At 39.4% G+C, this 21,676-nt stretch overlaps 1 protein-coding gene across 1 annotated transcript; it reads right to left on the reverse strand.

Annotated features, from left to right (window-relative positions):
• Positions 1-4,392: 4,392 nt before the first annotated feature.
• On the reverse strand, positions 4,393-20,874 carry TMEM135 (transmembrane protein 135; the record flags this gene model as incomplete). The annotated part of the gene is made up of 9 exons (XM_010140673.1): positions 4,393-5,082; positions 6,707-6,774; positions 8,373-8,471; positions 10,110-10,186; positions 10,851-10,914; positions 13,093-13,260; positions 16,985-17,054; positions 19,182-19,328; positions 20,833-20,874. Coding segments are annotated over 9 exons (868 nt in total), but the record flags the coding sequence as incomplete, so codon positions are not given.
• Between the last annotated feature and the right edge of the window lie 802 nt (positions 20,875-21,676).

A 21,676-nucleotide genomic window follows, 5' to 3' on the forward strand; every position in this document is an offset into this window, starting at 1 on the left:
GTAGCTCAAGGGGAAAGTGTCAATTCTTCCATTGTATCCTCAAAGGAGTGGAAGAAAATGTGTTTGTTTTGTAAAAGGAGGTGACTTGTGAAAATGAGACACACACCCCAGCTCAAACCGAGTCCCCGGCAAGTACCCCCCAGTGCTGGATTCACCCGGGTGCAGAACAAGAGCTGAAGTGAGGGAACTGCCAGTCTCCTTGGTGAAGGGCTCAAGGCTTAAAAACATGAGTCTGGAAATGGAAACCTCCAGATCAGTATTTAGGCACTAAGCTACAGCCACCAAATTTACTCTGCTGCTCCCAACTGCATTTTGCTACACACCATCATCCTCTCCCTGATCCTATGTTTCTTCTGCATCACAGCAAGGATCCATGATCCTGATGCTGAGGTAGAGAGCCTGGGCCTTGCCTCTGCTCGATGTTAAAGGTAGTTGTGGAAAAAAAAAAAATCTGAAACAAAGTAAAAGCTCAGTTTAAGCATCACTGATTTTCTTGCTCTGTCATTTTGTGCACATCCATGACAGGACCACTTGTCCAGAAATATTTTCCTCCAGGAGAGTTGGAAATTGAAGCATTTTCACACAAGCCGTCGCAAATTTTTAACTCGCCAAGCACAGGGCTGAGCTCAGACCAGAGCAGACCTCTCTGCCTGGGATGTCACCAGGCACCTGGACAAACCCCTTCCCACATCCTCAAACAAGCATAAAAGCACAGTGGCCTGGGCAAAAGAAAGGAAAACTTTCAAAGGAGAAAGGGAACAACCCAACAAGTTTTCCGAAAATTATTTTTGATCCTCACTGAAATTTTTCAGAAATGTCCCATCTAAGGTAGCTGGCGTAAAAGGGTCCCAAGGTCTGCTATGAGAGGTGTGGGAAGATACTAGGAGAACAGGTTCTCTGTATTATGGAAGGCATCTTGGTTCTCAGCGTGGTTTAGACACAACGAGGAACGTTGAGCTTCTTGACCGCATGACTGGAACCTGTATTTCCTCAGAGCAGCCTTGCCTGGAGGGATGCCACCTGCAGAAGGCAGAGCTTCTGAGACTGTCCTGGAGACCCAGGTGTGAGACAGTACAAAGAAGCTCAAGCTTTCATCTTCAGCAGTGAAATCACTCCATCTACACTGAAGCAGTTCTGATGTTCTACTCATCTTCCTCATGAACCGAGATGCGTTATCTATAAAAACCAAAGATGTGTCATTGTAGGCACGTTTTGCTTTTGTTACTAGCTCTCTGAAAGATCAAAATTTCCATATGCCTTCATGCACCCCCTCACAGAAGCATGTACCACACATGAACTCAGCAAATCTGCACTAGTCTCAGCCCTGTGCTAGATTTAAAATGATTCTGTAACAAAAAATCCTTTCCTTAGTGAATCTCAGCAACAGACCCCACCACCACCACCATCATCACCTCCATGAAGGACTGGGAATAATCATCGGCTCCAACAAAGACTGGGAACTCTCTCATACAGCCTGAAAATCAGCTGAAAGGTGGCAGGCAAAGGATGTTTATTAATGAGTATCCATCATAAAAGATAAACTACTGCAACCTTCACTTCTGGATTTTGCACTTTGATCTTAAGTTACAGCCAGAACGCCTTGTGTTGGGAGGTGAAAGCTCTAGATCTGGACTGCTCAATTCTGCTGCTCCTAAAGCAGCTCTGCTGGCCAAAACCCAAGGGTGGCAGCAAAAGCCGGAGTGCTCGGGGGAACATCCCTGCCTGACTACTCCCTCTGGTGAAAGCAATATTCCCCTGGATGCCTAATGAAGGAGCGGTTCTGGAGGAGAAGCAAAAGGAGGCACCCAAGTGCTGTAAGTGGAGCTTGTAAGGCAGAAGGGAGGACAGGAGACTGCTGACACAGGGCTGAGTGGAGCTGAGGGAAGGATGAAGAACCAAGAGGAACTGAGGCAAAAGGCTGGGATCCGATGCAGTGAATATGGGTGTTTGGGTGCAAGATGGGGACTACAGCCACAGAGAGAGAGATGCACGGCAAGGGCAGTGCGGTAAGAGCAGTAGGGATGGCCATGAATTCTCCAGAAGAGCCATGCATGCAGCTAACCTGAAGGAAAGGTGAAAAAATTGCCTACCACAGGCATGCTTGCTCCTGACTCCTGGGAGTCACAGGTGAGACAGCTGTTCTCGGTGCTCCCTCCTGAAATATCTTCTTGCACAGCCTTGCTAAGGACACCCAAATCTATACCTGAAGGAACTATGACTTTTCAGGTTGACTCACCACTTCCCACCATCTCCTGAGGAAGTCTCCCGCTGTATTCCTCTTTGCAAGATCAACTTCTTTGGCAAGAAGTTCATCGTGATCAGATACCTGTCATACGACCAAAAAAATAAATAGCTGTGTCACGTCAGGTGGTAGGAAACGCTGCTGCTTCATGAGGCCCAGCCACCCGGCCATGTGGTGGGCAGAGCTGGAGGCACGCAGCTCTTCCCTGCCTTCACAGCAGGTTATGCGGCTATCTCTGTTTAAAACAGAAATATTAAATAATGTCAACGCACATTGTATGGGGAAGCGCAGAGCTGAAGATTCTGGCTGACCTGCTCTGGTACCACCTCTTCTCTTACACTGTGTTAGGACTTTATTTTGTAACAGACGTGGACAATTTAAATATCCAGTCCCATTCCTGGTGTTCCTTCACCACCAAGTATTGCGTCACTGATGACTCCAGATGGCTTACTAACAACAACACAGACAATAAGTCACTTTATCAAGCAGCAACTGTTTATTATCGGGAAAAACATTACGACTTTTTTTTTCCTCTTACATATATTTGATTTGAATAAAAATAATTTAAAAAATTTTTATTTCTTTTTATATTACATGAAAATAACTCGAAACAAGGACTGTGAGGTTTGGAAGCAAGAAAACATAGCCAAAACTGTTGTTTAGCTGCTGAGATGTAGTACTTGGATTTTTTAAAACTCAAATAGAGAAACAATCACAATTGTCATTCCAGTGAAGAGAATTAATCCATCTATAAAATATCTTGAAGTTTGAGGATCGTGTATAGTTACACGAGAAAGTATTCGTAATATAGGGTGTGAGATCTACCACAGTACCTAAAATATATAACTTCTCAGACTTTACAATGTCAAGTATTTTAGAACATATTCCAGTGGAAATACACTACAAACCTATTACAATCATTTTAAAGTTCTTGTTGAATTAACTTTTCTTTCCTTTTGAGGAATTTTAATATAACATTTCGAGCAATAAAATATTGCATACAAACTAGTTTGCAGAACTTTTATTCACACGAACTTGGACAACAACTGTTTTAGAGGACGAAGCACCTTTAGTAACAGTGATAAAGCATCGCTGTTACAGCAGCTGATGAAGAAGCAGATTTTGTGCACAGATTGCTACAATTTCCACGACATATCTGTAAATCTGATAAAAATTACTGCATATTCATCAATAAGAAACTGAACTAATGGGAATTAAAATATGCTTAAGGCTGGGGTAGGATTACAGTGTTACAAGACAAAGATTCTATTAATGAATCCAATTCATAGTATCTGACGAAAACTTCCAATAAAACATTGAGGAGTAGTTCTTTTGTTTTCTATTAAAAATACATGCAACCTACTGTAATATCCTTTCCCTGGCTTACCTTGTTGAATGTGAATATACTTCATCTTTTCATTAAGTTCTAGGGTAACAAATACCATTCAGCATCACCTGAATGGATTCTAATTAAAAAAAAAAACAAACCCAAAAGCAAAAAAAGCAATTAGCATGTCGAGGTCTTGCTTTAGATCACAAACTATTACCTGCAGAAACACGCAGGGTAAAAATGAGATGGAATTTACATAGGTAGTTATTTGCACTTAGTACCGTATTACATTGAATGCAGCTGTCCCGGTCGTGGCTGGCTGACGGACCGACAGAAAACCGACTCGTCACGAAGAACAAGGGAAAAATAATATTAATACAATCATCAAAACTGTTCTCCTGTAAGTCTAACCTCAGAGGTCAGCTCTTTCTTAAAGGACGCTGCAAATGCTGGCTTGAGTTGCAGCTTGACAAACAACCCGATGCCATCTAAAGCGACAATGTCAAGCCCTTAAAAATAAACATTTAATTTCAGTATATTTTGGGGGATTTTTTTGTTTGTTTGTTTTGTTTTTGGTGTTTTTATTTTTGTAACTGTCTGCTGTTTCCAGCACCATCTTAGAGGCTGGAACATTTCATTCCTTCCTCTGCTGGTTTTGTCATTTTCCACTTGGCAGATGCTGACCACCACACCCGCGGCTCCTCACGGCGCAGCAGTCACTGGTACTGCCGCCTTGTTTTCCTTGTCTGTCATCCGTATCATCAGTGGGATTTGCAGCCCTGGAATGTGATTTCTGAATCAATACGCATTTTCTTTTCCTAAGGAATGTCTTATTTTGCAACCGTAGCTGTGTAAAAATACTGTAATTTTAAATAATAGGTGGGGAGTGGCTCTTCTGAGATAAATCGGTGGCACAATTTAGAAAGCCAAGGAAGCATTTTCACCCGACTGCAACAGTTTTAAGATCAGGTAAAATTCTGGACCTAAACTATGCCATTTGTCTTCCTTTGTAAATTAAGAATTACTTTTAGTTTTACCAAGAATATTCTACTGGTATGAACTGAAGAATTTCTGAAATTATTACGCGTATTTATGCTTTACTTCTCTAAATATATTACTCATTTGTTTAATTTGTTCAGGAATCTACCATACTGTCAGACAGGAACCCAGGAATATTTTCTGTGTACAGAAGGGGCTTAATCACTAAGCCAACGCCTTCCTGCAAAGCTTCAGTACTTTTGATCGGTAAAAAGCATTTCTCATTGAAATAATACTGAAGTGGAGCCCAAGCCCTCCTCCATATATACGACTGTTAAGTTAATTAACTTCTCAGGACAAAACGCTGATCATACTCAATGCCAAGATACACTGTCGTTTTCAAGACAGCTCCAGCGGTAGCTCTGGTGGTACAACTGTGTATCTTGGGTCAAGCTTAGGTGTGAAATCCTTGAAGTTTTTAGATGCTTCCGTACCAAATACATCTAAAACTTTCCTGTTCATGAGAGCAAACCTGAAAGAGACATAAGAGAGAGAACAGATTATTCATTTACTTTTGAAAAAAGAAATTTATTTCAAACTATTTTGGTTTTTAAATCATTATTTTATGTATAAAATTATTTCACTGCATGAAAGACTATCCAAATCTTTGAACTACAGGCTTTGGCCTGCACAGTTTAAGGACTACCAAGTTTTTCATCTTGGGCAATGAAGATTTAAAAAAAAAAAACCACAACATATCTGATACATATCAGATACATATCTGATTAATAGTGCTTTGTGTAGATTTATATGACACAACTAGAGGAAAACGGGAAAGGAGAGAATCCTCTTCTACTTTTACCTTCACAACAAAAAAGTCAAAACACAATATCAGCCCAGCCTTGCAAAGTCTGGCCATGTCTGTCCAAGCGTGGATAACAATTTCATGGGTGTTACAATATATTCCCATCTCTTTAGTCTTCTATATTGTTGAGAGCAAGACATATGAAAAGTCAAAAGAACCTGCCTTTATGAAGAGTGTGTCAAAATTACTATTACAGAGATTTACTTCCTTATAAAATATATGGGCAGAATAGAATTTCTCTCCCCTCCTCTCTTTCAACCAAAGCAATCTTAGGATTAGCACAAGGCGGGGGGAAACACGGCCAAAGTTGGACATCTGCACTGACATCATCCCCTGTATCATGTTTGTGTGGCCTCAGAGGCTGCCTACAGACTGCCTCAGGCGCCCCAAGGAAAACTTCTCACTATGTCTCCCAATGTATTCAGTCACCTCATGTCCAGCTAAGAGCGTACTGTGAGCCGGGGAGCAGAGGTTCAACATGCTCCAGGGACTTGCCTCTGATTTCACTTCTATTTTTATAGTCTCGAGAGCTCACTGTCCTGACAAACGTTACCTTTTATAATCACACTCAAACTGATCTACATCAAGATATGGATGCCTTGTTTCTACCACATACTACACCAGTATGATAGCGTACACTTCACTAAATTGTATGTTTATAAATCAGTTACAGCAAAATCTATTCTAAAATGTAAGCATTTAAGAGAATTAGCAAATAGGAAATTTAATAAGAAACAGCAAATAAGAGGAAAAATATCCAGTAAGATATTACAGTGTAAATTTACAGTTACAATCAGTAAAAAATTTTGATTACTTTTCCAAGAAAAACAACTTCTTACCTAACTGAATTAGATGTCCTACAAAAAACTACTGAATCTTCAAAGTATTCTTAAGAAATACTCCGACATTTCTAGTCATGCTTTTATACATACAGTGATACCATGTTGTCCACCACTGAACATGCTAAGTGATTTCTTCAACCTGTATAGTTGTTCACTGGATTTTTCATATCCCATTGAATTCTGAAAGCATTCCACCCTTCAAGTGAAGTAAAACACTCATCTGCTGGATAACCAGATTTAAGTCTTTGCTTCTGTCATTAGACAAAACCTCTCAGTGTTGCCTCAGCAGCAAAGAACTTCAAGTTCTGGAAACCATTTGAAAAGCAAAGTAAATACTCAGGAAAATCATCCACACTCCTACGACTCTGCTGTTGACAGCGAATGACAGAAAGTTTAGTGTGATCAATGTCATGTTTAGACAGGCCATAACACATACCCCGATTACATACCTGCCCTTTGTTAGTCGTAAAAGAAATTTCCAGTATGAAGGTCTCAGGTTCTGAACTTCCATGACTGCCTGCAAGGAGAATATTCTGTCAGAGCCAGCTGACAGAGTCAGGCAAAAGCTTCCTCCACTACATTATGTTGTTAAAACCGGTGAAAGGATAGTTATGGCAAGACATATACATATACACATGCACATACATTTATATATGTAATCTTATTTTTTCAAAAATAATGTCACGATTCATGGACTGAAAGCAGTGTGATCACCCGCCAAGGTCTAGCGCTGTCAGTAGACATACCACTCACAGCATTCCATGCTCTCTGTGTCCACCACCAGCACAGACTGGAGAACAGAAGATATTTCCGGAAGACTTGTCTTTCAAAAGTGGTGGCAATTAACTTAGATCTCATTGCAGAGAAAGCAACGATAATCTCATTATTCCTACGTACGTGATTTTGCCCTTGTGGAGGCCACATTTCTCCGCTGTTCTATCCTCTGCTCTGCATTTTGTGACCTACGGTTTCTCGTAGTCAGTCATCTTTATATTTCACGCTACATACCTTAAATAAATTATATAACCAAAATCCTTGTCTTTTCTCCATTCAGTTACTTTTCCAGGTCACTTATGAATATAGCGAGTAACAAACATCTCAGCATAGTTCCCTTTGCTAATTTCCCCATTCTTTCTTCCTCTTAAACCTAAAAATTTCTAGTCTTGGATTCTTTACCCAATGAGTTAAGTGAGGAAAAACCCCCCTCCTCTTTTCTCATTTTAACTTTATTTCTGTTAGTCTCACACGATGGTCCTTGACAATAGTATTTTGGAGATCTGAGTGCTGCAGGCCTTCAGGCACATCCCAAGCACTACGATATCAGTTTACTTTGATACTAGAGAGATTCCCAAATATATGGGAGCAACGAGGAGCAGGAAAGGAACTGTCCTGTTAAGCATGAGACAGCAGAAGACTGCTTTATTCTCTTAACTGAGGGGGACAAAACCCCCACATATAGTTACAGAGGTGCAGAAAACTTTCAGTGGGATGTTTCAGCAGCAGTTCTAGAAATGAACTGATGTAGTGGAACAATAGAGTAATTTTGGTACCACTGAAAAGGAGCTTTTCTAGCTGATGCAGCCAACAAAAGGACTGAGTGTGAAGGCATGTAATTGACTTGGAAAGTGCTAAAGATGATAACTAGCTTGTTTCAAACATAAGACTTCAGATGTTCTTACTATTTCTTGCAGATTCTTTCAAATGGGAAATTTTAATTCAAGGTAGCTGAAAGTGAAAACTTCTAGTTGATTAAAAAAGCATAAAATATTACAATATATTGCTTGTCTCCTTGAGAAAAGGTCTGTTCAAAAGCTTACGAAAGCCCATACATTTATGTTCATCTTCTCAGGTGATGCATTTTGAGGTCCCTTCCAATGAATTCAGTGCTTTGAATAATGTATTCAGTTATAAGCATATGAGAAATTAGAGTCCTAGAAATGATCTTCCTACCATGACACTCAAAAGCAGGATGCAGCAGTCCCGATTCACAGCATCTTGCTGGAATCAATACATCACACTATACCTTCTACATCACTGTATTCCTGTGCTCCTCATTTCATTCAACACCTGATTTAAACCAGAACTTCATGTTCTGCTAGAAGACAACATACTTACTGCCTGAAAGCATATTGATGTAGAAATGGCATAGATGATGCTGTCTGCATGAGGAAAATAAGGAACCTTTCCTGCTTCAATGCCTTTGAAGTATATAGTCTATAAAAATAAACAAGAAATGCTGAATGAAACAAACAAAGCAGCTTTTAACTTTTTATTTTACCTTTCCAAAGTAACATGTCAACATTACTAACCTATGCTCGCATGTTTTTGTATATGTCCACAAATGTGACACTGATTGAGATAGCTTGTAGAAGTTAGCCAAGAAAGAGAGAATAAGAGGCTGTTATAACAGGATCTACCAATAGCTTGGCTGTTAAAAGGGGTAGTATAGATCTCAAAGATAAAAAAATTTCCTATGTTAAATTCTTCACTTCAAAAAAGCAAAAGAACAGTGCAATAACCGTTCCGACCAAGTGAATATTCGCTGTTCTTAAACAGCTTGAAATCACATACTTTCCTTTCTGAGAAAACATGTAAAGTTTATTTTCCCGAGCACAGCTTGACCTTCCAAAGCAGCATACGCCTCTTTGGTCAGTTACCCTTGGCTTGCGTAAGATGATAAAAGTAGTAGTAAAAAAAAAAAAAAAAAAAAAGGAAGACAACCTGCCAAAGGGCATGCAGCTGCTTTCGTAAAATAAAAAAAGTAGTAAAAAAAAAAAAAAAAAAAAAAAAGGGAAGAACACACAGCACTTTTCTTATTTCACTGCAGCCACAATGTCTCCAAGTCCAGAGAAAATCATCAGCGATACAAGATAATATTGGTTTTTACAACTGGTGTTCTAGAAGTCTATATGGGTAACTAAGACGTGCTTTTCTATAACCAATACGTGAACGAATTTCAGAGCTTGATCTAGGATAACAAAGAGCAAGAATAAACAGAGTATATCTTCTCATGTTTAATTGTATGCTTTAAAAAGCATACAATTTCATATTCCTTCAAATGAATTCTGCTGGTAATGAATTCTCTGGTAATGGAGGTGCATAAATAACACAAGGGATGAGGCCCTTGAGGTCTGCAGGAGAAAGGTTTCTGATTCCGGATGATGCATAATAGAATGCTCTCAACTTATTTCAGTGGTGCCACTGGGGAAATAACCATGCCTAAGTCTTGATTTTATAGAAAAATCACAGTAAGAAACCAAAATCTGGTTAATAAAGTATATTCAACATATCCAAACTTTTTTCCCCCCATGGCTCCTAATTTTAACATGTTAATAGAAATAAATCAAGCCTGAAAAATAGTTATTAGAACGAAGTTCGTTGCAAAGCAGTCAGTTTACTGACAAAGAACTCCAGCTATAGACTGAGTTATCTTAGATTGCTGAATGCCAAAACTAGGGAACAAAGGCAGGAAGTTAAGCTGTAGCTTTTGGCAATAAATCTGCAATTAAGGACTAGTTTTGATTTATGTTTCTGGTAGAATAGACATTCTTGGAACTTTTGGATTTAAAGAATCTACAAAAGCTATAAAGCAAAGGCCCATCGGAAGATTAAAAAATCACGGAGAACGTACATGGAAAACTGTGCCTAACGGACTTTTAAAATGAGTCACGGAAAAGAAAATAAGAAAGAAAGGAGACCACAGAACGGCACTGCCTCTTGGCACACATGCACTGAAACACACCACTGCCACACAACCTTGTATTATACTGGAATTGTCTTACAAAGCCTGTGAAGTTCATTTTTTTTTCCTGCCTTGAAAAAACAGATGAAGTGAAGAGGGTGACATCTTACCTCGACTAATTTGGATGCCAGATACATAGAGATAGTAGTACTTTTGTAAAACATCATAGAAATTCCTGCTAGACACCCTGTAACAATTAGAAAACAAAAGATTGTTAAGATTGTGATTTAGTGTTGCTGCTGCAGTGTGTCAGCTCAACAGACACGCTGTAAGATTATGCTTTCTGTTGCTACAACAAAGTTCAGTGATATTCCTCTGTTGCCCATCAAAAAATGGTTTATGTCATCAAAAAACCCCAGAGTTTTGAAGCCCTGAAATAAATCCGTACTTCAGCGCTCAGGAGCACAGCATTAAGTTTCCTCTCTCGTCCCACAGGGATGAGAGACCTCTGAGCTTTCAATAGGTGATGGACTGACTGCATCACCACACGAACTTCATAGCAAAAGGGTCCTTCTTCGGATCCAGTGGAGCCCATCCTTCATATGTGTATTCTGTCACATATGAAAGAGAGTCAGTATTTGAACCTCACACCTCCACAGCTGGAAAATAAAGGACAGTTTGGCAAACAATAATAGACTGTCCTTGAAGCTGACTGTAGAAAACCACACCAGGATGGAATTTGCCTTACAAATCTCTTTTAAATGCAGCAACTTGAAACACCACTGTCGCTTTGACACAACGTTGATGTCTTATTTTCATCAGAGAAGTCAGAAAAGGGAATGGGAAGACAGACTAAAGAAATATTTCAGTGTCCCAACAGAGGCAATATAGACTTCTTGTCTTTGACTTACCAGCTACAAGTGCATGAAGCTCATCATCCAGGTTTCGTACCCAGCGCAGGAAACAACTAGTACCCTGTAGGTGATCAGAGAGCAGGATTAGCCCTAGTTATTTCTCTTTCATAGTGTGTAGACTGGTGATATTCCTCTATAAGGTACCAATACAGCACACAGTATGAATTAAGTGTAGTGTGATAACACCCTTAATCCACAGTACCTGACACATTTCAGTGTTTTAATTAACAGCTTACCACTAGCATTTATTTCAAAATCAGAGAGCAGCTCAATCTAATTTGAGTATCAATTTAACTCCAAAGCTACTCTTGAATTCACACCATCTTCATTTGCTTTAGTGGTCTAGACTTTCCCACGATAAAGTATGGTTTCAACTACACATCAAACACCTTGAGATTCTTCCATACATCAAATAAATTCTGGAACGAGGAAAACACATTAATCTAAAGATTAAAAGACATGGTGAAAAGGATAATGTTTGTTGACACAGATGACAACACACAGCTGTTCAGGCCAGAATGGTTCTAAGTAATTGTGGCCTAAGCTGCATTAAAATTTACTTCACTTGCATGACTGCAGGTTTGCAGAGTCCCAAATGATCCAGATTGTTCCACATCTGCCACATTTCATTTTTTTCTGGCTGTGGTCCAATCTCTTGGAGTGACTAGACTTTCTGCTGCCCTACAAGCTTATTTCAAACTGGAAGAAAAATGTAATGCAACCCAAATCTGTGGAAGTTATGAAACACAAACAATAACAGAAAGTAGAATCATAAAATCATTTAGATTGGAAAAGATCTTTAAGATCATCAAGTCCAACCATTAAACCAACATTCCAAGTCCACCACTAAACCATGTTCCTCAGCACCACATCTACACGTCTTTTCAATCCCTCCAGGGATGGGGTCTCCACCATCTCCCTGGGCAGCCTGTTCCGATGCTTCACAACCCTTTTGGTGAAGAAGTTTTCCCTCATGGCCAGTCTAAACCTCCTCTGGCATGACTTGAGGCCACTTCCTCTTGTCCTATCAGTTGTTATTTGGGAGGAGAGACCAACACCCACATCACTACAACCTCCTTTCAGGTAGCTGTAGAGAGCAATAACACCTCCCCTCAGCCTCCTCTTCTCCAGGCTAAACAACACCAGCTCCTCACAGGACTTTTCTCTAGACCCTTCACCAGCTTCATTGCTCTTTTTGGCACACTCCAGCACCTCAATGTCCCTCCATGCAGTGAGGGGCCCAAAACTGGACGCAGTATTGAACGGTGGCCTCACCAGTGCCAAGTATGTAATAAACCATAAAAAAAAAGGTCAGAGTATGTCACCTTCATAAATTACCTTTGCAACTGGAGCTTTTAAAAGACTTCGACATCATTTCAGATATTGCAATTTTTTTTTTCTTTGAAGGCTCTTTTCTTGAAGTTTGAGTAAAAATTTAATTTTCAAATAAACTCTAAACAGGCCACTTGCACTTTGCCACAAAATTTTTTAACTCTGTAACCTTACAAATTCTTGGGTTTTTTTATACTTTCAGTAAGTAATAGTTACCCTGATTAATAGAGAACTATCTTAAGTTTGCAGAGCAAGCAAAGTGGCAGGTGAAAAATGAACAGTGTGATTGAGAATATAAAAGTGAAAAAGTCACTTCAGCATGCACTATGCAATATACTGCCGCTCAGGGTGTGTGCTTTGTCCCATTCTCCTTTGACATAAATAAACATAATTAATTCCAACAACGGTGTATGAACACTTATCAGTTCGCAATCTGTCATCTTATAATGGTGTAGAAGGGTAGAGTTCCAAATGGTAAGTGCCGTGTCTCCTCAGCTGCACGTAATATATGTTCTGCAATCTCCTGCTATTTAGCGTCAAGTAAGAATTCCAGATATTTGAGCCAAAAAATCTGCAAATAGCTTCTCTGGCAACACTACTGCAGACTCTACTTGTGCCTGCACTAAAATGTTTTTGTGTAACAGCAAGTCCCTTTGAAATAGTAATTCATTTTCTCTGCAGCATTCCCTGTCTCCTGATCTTCATACCATGCTGCAAAATCCATCTGGTTTGCCCAGAAACAAAAGAAAACACAAATGGAATGAAGGACCACTTTTCTATTTACAATTTGATTACTGCAATACTATAAAACTTGTGACTCACATGCTGTAGCAAACAGTATCAGTGACATGAAGCAGCCAGTGAAATACAAAACATGGCATTTGTCATTTCCGTGTTAGAAGCTTACTTTGTATATACTGACGAAAGATCCCAGAAAAGCTCCAAGCTGGAAATTCTCCTTGTTGTAAAAGAGGGAAAGTAGCCGGGATGGTTCTGTAAACAGATGCCGGAAGGTGGATGGAATCCGAAGGCAACACTGGATCAGGTAACCGATGCTAAACATCCTAATGAAGCCCTAGAGAAAAGATTTTTCCCTTCAGAAACCACAAATTCAGAAAAAGGAAAAGCAAAAACCTCTACAGAAGTACTTATATTTGACTCTGAGCAGTTTAAAACCCACTCTGCAGATACTATGTAAATTGCATCCCCATCTTCAAACTCAAGACCAGTCTTTTTTTACTGATTCTCCAGTAAAACAGCGCAGGGAATAAAATCATAGACAATTGACTCTCCTTGAATTCTGTGAATATCTAAAAGGCCTCAAGGGACAAACTCTATTTCTATTCTCCAAAATTCTGTCCTGTGAAATAGTCCTGATGACTTCATTTCCAGGTTACTGACCAGCTTTTAACCACAAATGGGTATATAGAGGAAAGCAATGTGGTGGTAAAAAAGAGCACTTCTACTCTCAAACGTCTGGAGAAAGCACTAAAGGAGGAAAAAGTCCACAAAAAATAAATCTGAGAAATTGTGAGAATTAGAAATTGACCCTGATGGCTTGGCACATGCTCATGAGCCAAACTGGAGGCTGAGTGATGCCTGCAGCAAGAGAAAGGGCAAAACTGGAAGGGAGATTATGTGCAGGGCTACTGAAAGAGTTACAGGTTCCAATGGATTTTTCTTACTACTTCGCCTTGGATACAGATCTATTTTTTTAAACCATGTCACAAAAACCACACTGACTTTTTTTTTTTCCAAATTCTTCTCTCCAGTTTCTTAATAGTTCCTCCACAGCTTCCTATTATTGTTACCCTATGGCTGAACTTCTCAAATCATTCTGAAGGAAATCTATCCATGTTTTGGTTGAAAGATGCCTCATCTGAAAATTATTTGTGCACTCGTCATCAGCAAATAAGGCAGGCACCCAGTGCTTGTGATTCCTGTAGTTCGTTTTTCAGAAGACACTCAGAGACACAGAGACAATTGCAGTTACAGGAATAACTAGCAGAGGGTCTGATTGAGCAGCCTTTCAAACTCAAAACATTCCTGCCTTCTACACAATTTTATAATGCATCATAAATCTCATAAAATTTTATTGTGGTTAAACATCCAGTAATAAACTCTTCCTGAACAATTACTCTCCCTGCTACTTGAGAAGTGGTTTATGAGAATCAAGTGGGAAAAAAAATTGTTATCCAATGATCCAGTAGCTATGAATGAAAGATTTCCACCACTTCACCTGCTTCTCCTAAAGGTATGTAAACTGTACATACTGAGCAGCTAATGACCCGGTGTTTTCTGATCACATAGGGAAAATCCCTACTGAAAGGTAGGCGAGGTAAGCAGAGATGTAAGTGCACTGTGAATTTTCGGCAGTTAAAATGTCAAAATTAAGACGAGCATGTATTTGCACCTAAATCAGAGGAGCCCTAGTGTGAAGCACATAGCCCTTATCTTCCAAAAAAAAAAAAAATTAGATTATTATAATACAGATACCATTCTATAAAAAGAAAGTCCTAAACACAACAGTTATGAACAAAGCTCAAAATAAGAGAACAAACAAAAGTACGGTGTGTTTGACATTTTTATCCAGCTGCAGAAAAGGTTACTCTGATGGGGTGAGGAACATCATGTTAGGAAACACTTAAATATATCTGTGACTTTATAATCATAAAAGCTCTCATGGATAACATCAACTAGCTAACGTGCATTTAAGTGTGAAGAGGAGAAAAAGAGCATGCAAGGACAATTAAAGCACAGATATGATAATGAGAAGATGAGACGTTCAAGGGTACAGGAAAATATAGCACAAGGGGAAATTCTAGCAATAAGCAGCTCATCAGATCATTATCAGATCTGAAAGCTCCCTTACAGATATGGAATTACAAAAACATGCTCAAGTCATGTCAGCTCACAGTTATTACTAATCAACTCCAGGAACAGCCACAGAGAGAACTGAAAATGCTTTAAGAATTTTGGATCTTTAAAAATCCAAATACATTAAAATAAAATTTTTCACTCATTTTAATTAAAAAAAAAAAGTAGTCACAGAACAAGTCCACTACAAGTACTTTAACAGAAACCTTTGTTTGTTCTAACTGCTTGTAAATAATAGTGTTATGAGTACTTAGAGATTTGACTGCTGAGCAGGTAGCACAGAGTGCATAACAATTTTGTGTGAGATTAATAAACAAACTCAGGAAGCAAGTTTGGACTAAAAGTAGTCAAGAGCTAATTACTGTAAAATATGCCCAAGTCATGGAAGACAGCTCTTTATGTAAAAGTGCAGCAGAATGAAGTTACGGCAAGGCACCCATGAAAAAAGATGCACACTCGGAGATAGAATCAGCAGCTGAGATCTGGAAATGCAGCATATCGACCCATAAAATCAGTTCTGCTGGATTTTAATCTTTGTTTGGAATATACTCTTCGCTGTAGTCCTGGACATTGATTCTGAAGGCTGGACACTGATATCTACAGGGAAAACACAGCGTACTCTGCACAGGGCATGTTTGGTCCCCAGAGGATGCTGATGAGACATGAGCACTCGCTCAGGAGATGGGAAACAAAGCAGGCCAGGAGGCACCGAACAGCAAACTCACTGGGCAAGGCACTAAGGAAGCATAAAGGAGATAGAAAGTCTGTGTCCTCAAAGTTTGTGAGCCCATGAATGAAACACGAAGTGGACTGAGATAGCAGTAATGGGTTGTGAAATTGCAATTTTAATCCAAGTTCTGTTAAACATATGTTGTACAGAAAAGTGACATAACTACCCTGAACTATTTGTGAATGCCTGACTGCATATTCTCATCGTAATTCAGCATGACACTTAAGCACCATCTCAAATCCTATCGACTCCGGTGCAACTTAAATCCATGTTTACGCAGTGGTACGCTAATATACTGCAGTGTAAAAAGAGTGTTAATACCACACAAAATGATGTTGTTAATAAACACACATGAATAAACATTGTGCTAGATCTCTTCTGATGCTAAATTCAAGCATAGTTCTTCTGAGATAACATTAACTGTATACAAAATTTTTAAATTAAAGTTATTTTTGAATGTAGTATATATCAAAAACATCTGAAGACACTCAAATCCATTTTTACTGCTCCATAGATAAAACTGGGTAAATTACTAAGTGATCAAGATCTACTGGAGTCTTACCAACTCCTAAAACAGGCATAGCAGGTGGTACCACCTGTGCCAACGCCAATGCTGGCCAAAACAAATCTCTGCGCAGTACTCCTCTGAAAAAAAATGTGCTGATCACATTAATAACAGAGGATGAATTATGCCACTGGCCATAAACAGCTCTTCCTGGGCACAGCAACTGTGATCAATCTCTCATTACGCTGAGCCCTTAAAATAAATGAATGGAGGAGCGAGTCCAGCGCCCAGCAGCAGTGTGCCAGACCCGCGCAGCTGCACGTGCGCCGAGGCTGCGCCGTGCCGAAGCAGCACATTCCAGGTGCTTTATTTCGGGTGGAGTCACAAGTGGGCTGAGCCGTGAAGTGAATCACATAGTTAAACAAGTTCCTTGCTTGCTAGTTCATTTTTTCCCACACATTTTATGTTATTCATTCACAATAGCTAATCTGAACAAGCAGAGAACTCTAACCTGACCACCACCCTGTCCTAAATTGAGAAAATCTGTTTTCAGGCTTGACACATTTTCAATGGAAGAAGAATGAGTAACAGGCTCCTTTCTCACTTCCTGAGTATGTGCTTTTTCTGACTAAAGACTTCTACCCTGTCTTTGCCAGAGTTTGTCAATCTCATTTTTCCTGCACTTACTTTAATACAATATGAGATGCAATTATCTCCATAGTGTTTACAGCATCGATGCCGTGGGCCATGTTTGCACCTGCAAAAAGCACAATGAAACACATGTTAACTTGTAGCTGGTTCTGGCATCATCGACAGGAGACTTCATAAATTTTTCTTGCCTAAAAATACTTAAAGCGCTATTTTCCCACCACTCATTCTCCCCGTTACCCATTGGAGAACACTGTGAACTTTTATGATGCCATAAAAGGACAATAAAAACTAACAATACGTTAGCTGTACAGCAAGAAGTGTCTGCACACCTATTTGGATCCAACCTCTCACCATGTTACACATTAAATACAAAATTAAGAAAAATTTTCTGCTGTGGTCAACAGTGAGAAGTGATGTGACCCTTCCCGGTTTGTCTCTGCTGGAAGGGTATTTGACCAAGCATCCATTATCTATGTCCTTACATTTTTTGATAGCATTATAAGGTTCATTGGAGGACAATGCAGAACAAACAAATGCACAGAGATACCTGCAAGACTTCTCTCAAGTACAAGCCTTTCACTTCCAGACTATTTTTTCTACTATGCAGATTTTTATGTTGCTCTTATTTCAGACCGAGAATTTGACCTTGAGCATTTAAGAGAGACTTGGAATGGTGGGATGCATGGATTGTACAGCTAGCCTTGCATTATGCAGAATTAAAAGTAGTAATGTCATACCAGGTCTGAACATTGTATCTTGCTGTAGCCAAGTATTTAAGTTTTAATGCAAAAAGAACTACAAAATTTATGTACTGTGTCAAATATCTTGGAAGTTTTGAATCGTGTACTATAATGGCCATAAATCATCTGTGAGGTCACTTTGTGTAGCAAAAACCGTAATGAGAATGTGATCAGGTTACAGCATTTAGACTCAATTATATTGAGAAGAACCATATGGAAGAGAAACCTGTGAGAGCGTTAGGACTGAAAACTGAAAGTTTTCTGGATGTCTGAGTTGGGAGTTTAAAAATCTTAGAGAAAAAACACTCTTCTCCACCGATAGTCTCTTGATCCTTGTATTTAATGAACAGTGGAAGAGCTATGAACTGAACAGTGGAAGAGCCATAAATAAACCATCTCTAGCAAACTGGTAAGTGGCATTTAAGACAAAATCGGTACAAGCAACTCAGCTAAAAGGATCTGCATGTGGCTGGAGCTGCCTTCTACTTGTAGGTCTTTTGTTGTCTAATACAGTCATGCCTGAAAAGTCACCAGTGACTTCCCTTAGAGTTTTCAATTAAAACCCACAGCAAATCATAGGAAGTCACCATGTGATGTAGGTCACTTCATGTTTGTTCATTATCTTACTTGCTCAGATAAGCCACTACTTTGAGAACACAATGCTATTCAAAGACTTGTTTCTCTCCCGCATGTCACACAGGTAAAGGTCTGGTCACAAAACTGTTCCTGGAGAGTAAGCGAAGATTTGTAGGTGTGGTGTGAAAGGACCCCTAGTTCATTTTCTATTTTTATTTTGTCTTCCCTGTAAATGAGTGACTCATTGTGGTATCCAACATGCCAGGAGCAGACAAACTAGACACAGCTGAAGTGCAGAATCTGAACATATTAGACTGAAAAAGCTATCTGATGTCACTTCTGTAGACCAGGAGGGGATTTATCTCACCTTCAGACATCTAGATCTGACCTTGTGCAAAACAGTTTTAGACTCACTCTTTGCAATTTCCTGTTTCCTGACAGTGGAGGGGCCATGTGCCACCAATCCTGTCCTTTGGCTATTCTCCTTGATGCAACGCAGGCGTGTTGGTCCCCAAAAAGATGACGTTACAGTCAGTCATGGTGACCTAAGCAAGGTCGCTGCTGTGCAGTTTCCCCTCTTTAATACCACTGCCAGCACCAGCGGAATCATGTCACGAGCCGGTTTTGCTGAAAACTGCACAAAAAGCAACCACCACACTGCCACTCAGAATTGATTGAATTTACTCTCCCTCATTAGACAACTGCACATTGCACGTCATTGCTGTGACATGCAGGTCTTAAATTTTGCCTTCATTAGAATTCATCATTTGTCACTGCTGTCTACCCGGTAAAAAATAAAATGCAAAACCACTTAAATGCAAAACAATAATTATAAAACACTGTAAAATACAACATAACAAAACATTACAATGACTAAGGAAGAATGATTTGATTTTCTTTTGTTTTCTTTGACTCACACTTTGTCCATGAGCTTTTTTGTTAAAGCCAGTATGTTCATTGGCTGTGATATTTTTTCACAATGCTTTATCTTTCTATCTACTTTTGAAAACACTGTTTCAGGTGAAAATGAATGAGTGGGGATTTCCTCTTTTCCTACAATGAACCTGAAATAAAAAAACAAAACACAACAAAACAACAATTATACAAATAACTCAAAGCAATAACATAAAATATAAGTCTCTACAGTCTTTAAGACAAGCTTGAAGTTACCCATAGGTCTGCAAAAGAAAATGCATCCTATACAGCTGCCAAGCCTCGTACCTCTTTGAAAAGGTCACCCCACTGACATACATTTAAACTTCAGATAACGGTGACAATTGCTAACAGGATTTTTTTTTAAATCTATTAACAAAACACCACTAGGGAAGTCCACCTCTCAGACAAAGGAAGAATGCTAAATACAAAAATAAAAAAGGCACATGAAATATCTCAATTATCTCCAGCAAAATGCAGTTACATAAAGGTTGGTAATTACTATAATATTTTTATAAAAAATCTGTTTTGTAAAATCTTCAAAATGTTTTTGCTCCCACCAAGAGCACCAACTCTGTTTTGCTTGGCTTCATCTTTAGCCCTCTTTCCTCACCAGAAGTTGATATTGTCAATATAGCAGCTCATCTTTGGTGTAGAATTACTGCGTATGAAGGGCAATGGAGGACGCAAGGGCAAGATGCTTCCTAACATTTTGCACAGTATTGCAGGTTACACTGGACTGCAGTGGTCTTGCTGAGGGCAATGAAGGTATAAAAACTGTATGTGACTGTGACCTGATGATTTCAGAAAGCACTCTTTCTGCATGTTGCCATAGGGGTGTTTCATGTTCGTATTTCTGGACTACAGACTGAATTATTTAACTATTGGCACCTTTTTTCAAATTCCACGGCTGTTTCATAGCTGTAAACTCTATAAAATATTTCCCACTATCAACAACATCAAGTCTGTCTTGCTTGACTTCATTTCTTTTCTCCACCCGTGAGTTGACACAGTCCATGCTCTGGGCTGCGTGATAGACAGGTAGTAAACAGCACGTAGGGGAAAGATAAGAATAATGTGTCTGTACTTCTGACACAAGACCCTAAGATGGGAAAACTTTTTATGACTACAAGAAATGAGTAATACCAGAAGGTCCCATCACAAGTAAATTCAGGGAGAGTCTGAGCACAAGGTTTAGTGGCTTGCTGAGGATATCACAAATGAATACGCTCCAAATCCATGCTGTTTGGGTTCTGGTTACAGAACTACTGTTGCATTCATTAAACATCTTGTAAATGTGGCAAATAAACTCCAGGTCAAAACCCAGCAGCCATTTGCTGCTAGGAGAATATCAGAAACCGCAAATCCCAGTTTAAGAGAAAAGATTAATGCTCCTTCAAAACCATGAGTGTCTGCATTCCCTTTAATAACGGTCCCAACTATGAAAACATTCCTCTCTTGCTGGTGTATTATGCCTTCTTCAGAACACGCTGTATACCTCAAAAGTTGGAAAAGTTTCACAACAGCATGACTGGTCTTAGGAATAAATACTCTTTTCATACAATGCAGCCTCCACGGTGCCCAGCTCCTCAAAATCTTCACTTCAAGATACATAATCACTGAAACTTCACTTACTTTAGTGCAGAGTACGTAAATCCTTTCAAGCCATCTTTGCACCTGAAACACAAAAAACAACAGTTTTTTACTATTAGGGGTTGCTTACAGTATGAAGTGCTATAGATTAAACATGGTGTAGAAAGGCTGCAGACGAACACCAGCTTCTCACTAACGCAGAACAGCCCATCTGTAACAACTCTGCGGCTATCCCCGACTTCACAGTTGTCACCATGGCCTTGGGACATCTCAGAAACAAAGGGTACAGCATACAAATGCCATTGCTTCTCTCTTTTAACCAAACCAAGAATGGAGAAATTTTTGAAGGATGGTGACAGACCACTAGGGTGACAATAGATTTCATACGAGAAAGAATTGTTGCTTTACGGAAAAGAAGTCATCACGAGCTTTACTGTTACTGTACAGAAAGGAGGTTTGGGCCTTGATAAATACCCAACCTCTTGTGAAGAACTGCAGGGAACAGTTATTTTGAGTCTGAGATAAATTGTTCTACTTTGCACAGTGCTGATCGCTGCAGCTCGTTACTTTAAGAAGACTCTCAATCTGCAAATCCCAGGTTTTCAATTATATAGTGCCTGTAGTGATTCTGAGCTTGATTATAGACATCCTTCCTTACAGACTACAGGGTTCCTTGTGTGAATTACGAACACAGTCCAAAACTGGCTGTGAAAGATTTAGGTTACTGACTCTTTTCTGTCCAGGATACAATGAAAAGAAGTGAAACTCGCAGCCTCTACACATTCTTCCTGGAAGACTTCTCAGTGTCATGGTGGTAGCAAGGCAAAGAGCAGATACCTGGGGTTTTCTTCCTCTTTTCTTTTCATAGAACTGCATGGGGAATACA

The sequence above is a fragment of the Buceros rhinoceros genome, unplaced genomic scaffold, assembly GCF_000710305.1.
Source record: "Buceros rhinoceros silvestris isolate BGI_N320 unplaced genomic scaffold, ASM71030v1 scaffold16217, whole genome shotgun sequence".
Classification (NCBI taxonomy): domain Eukaryota; kingdom Metazoa; phylum Chordata; class Aves; order Bucerotiformes; family Bucerotidae; genus Buceros; species Buceros rhinoceros.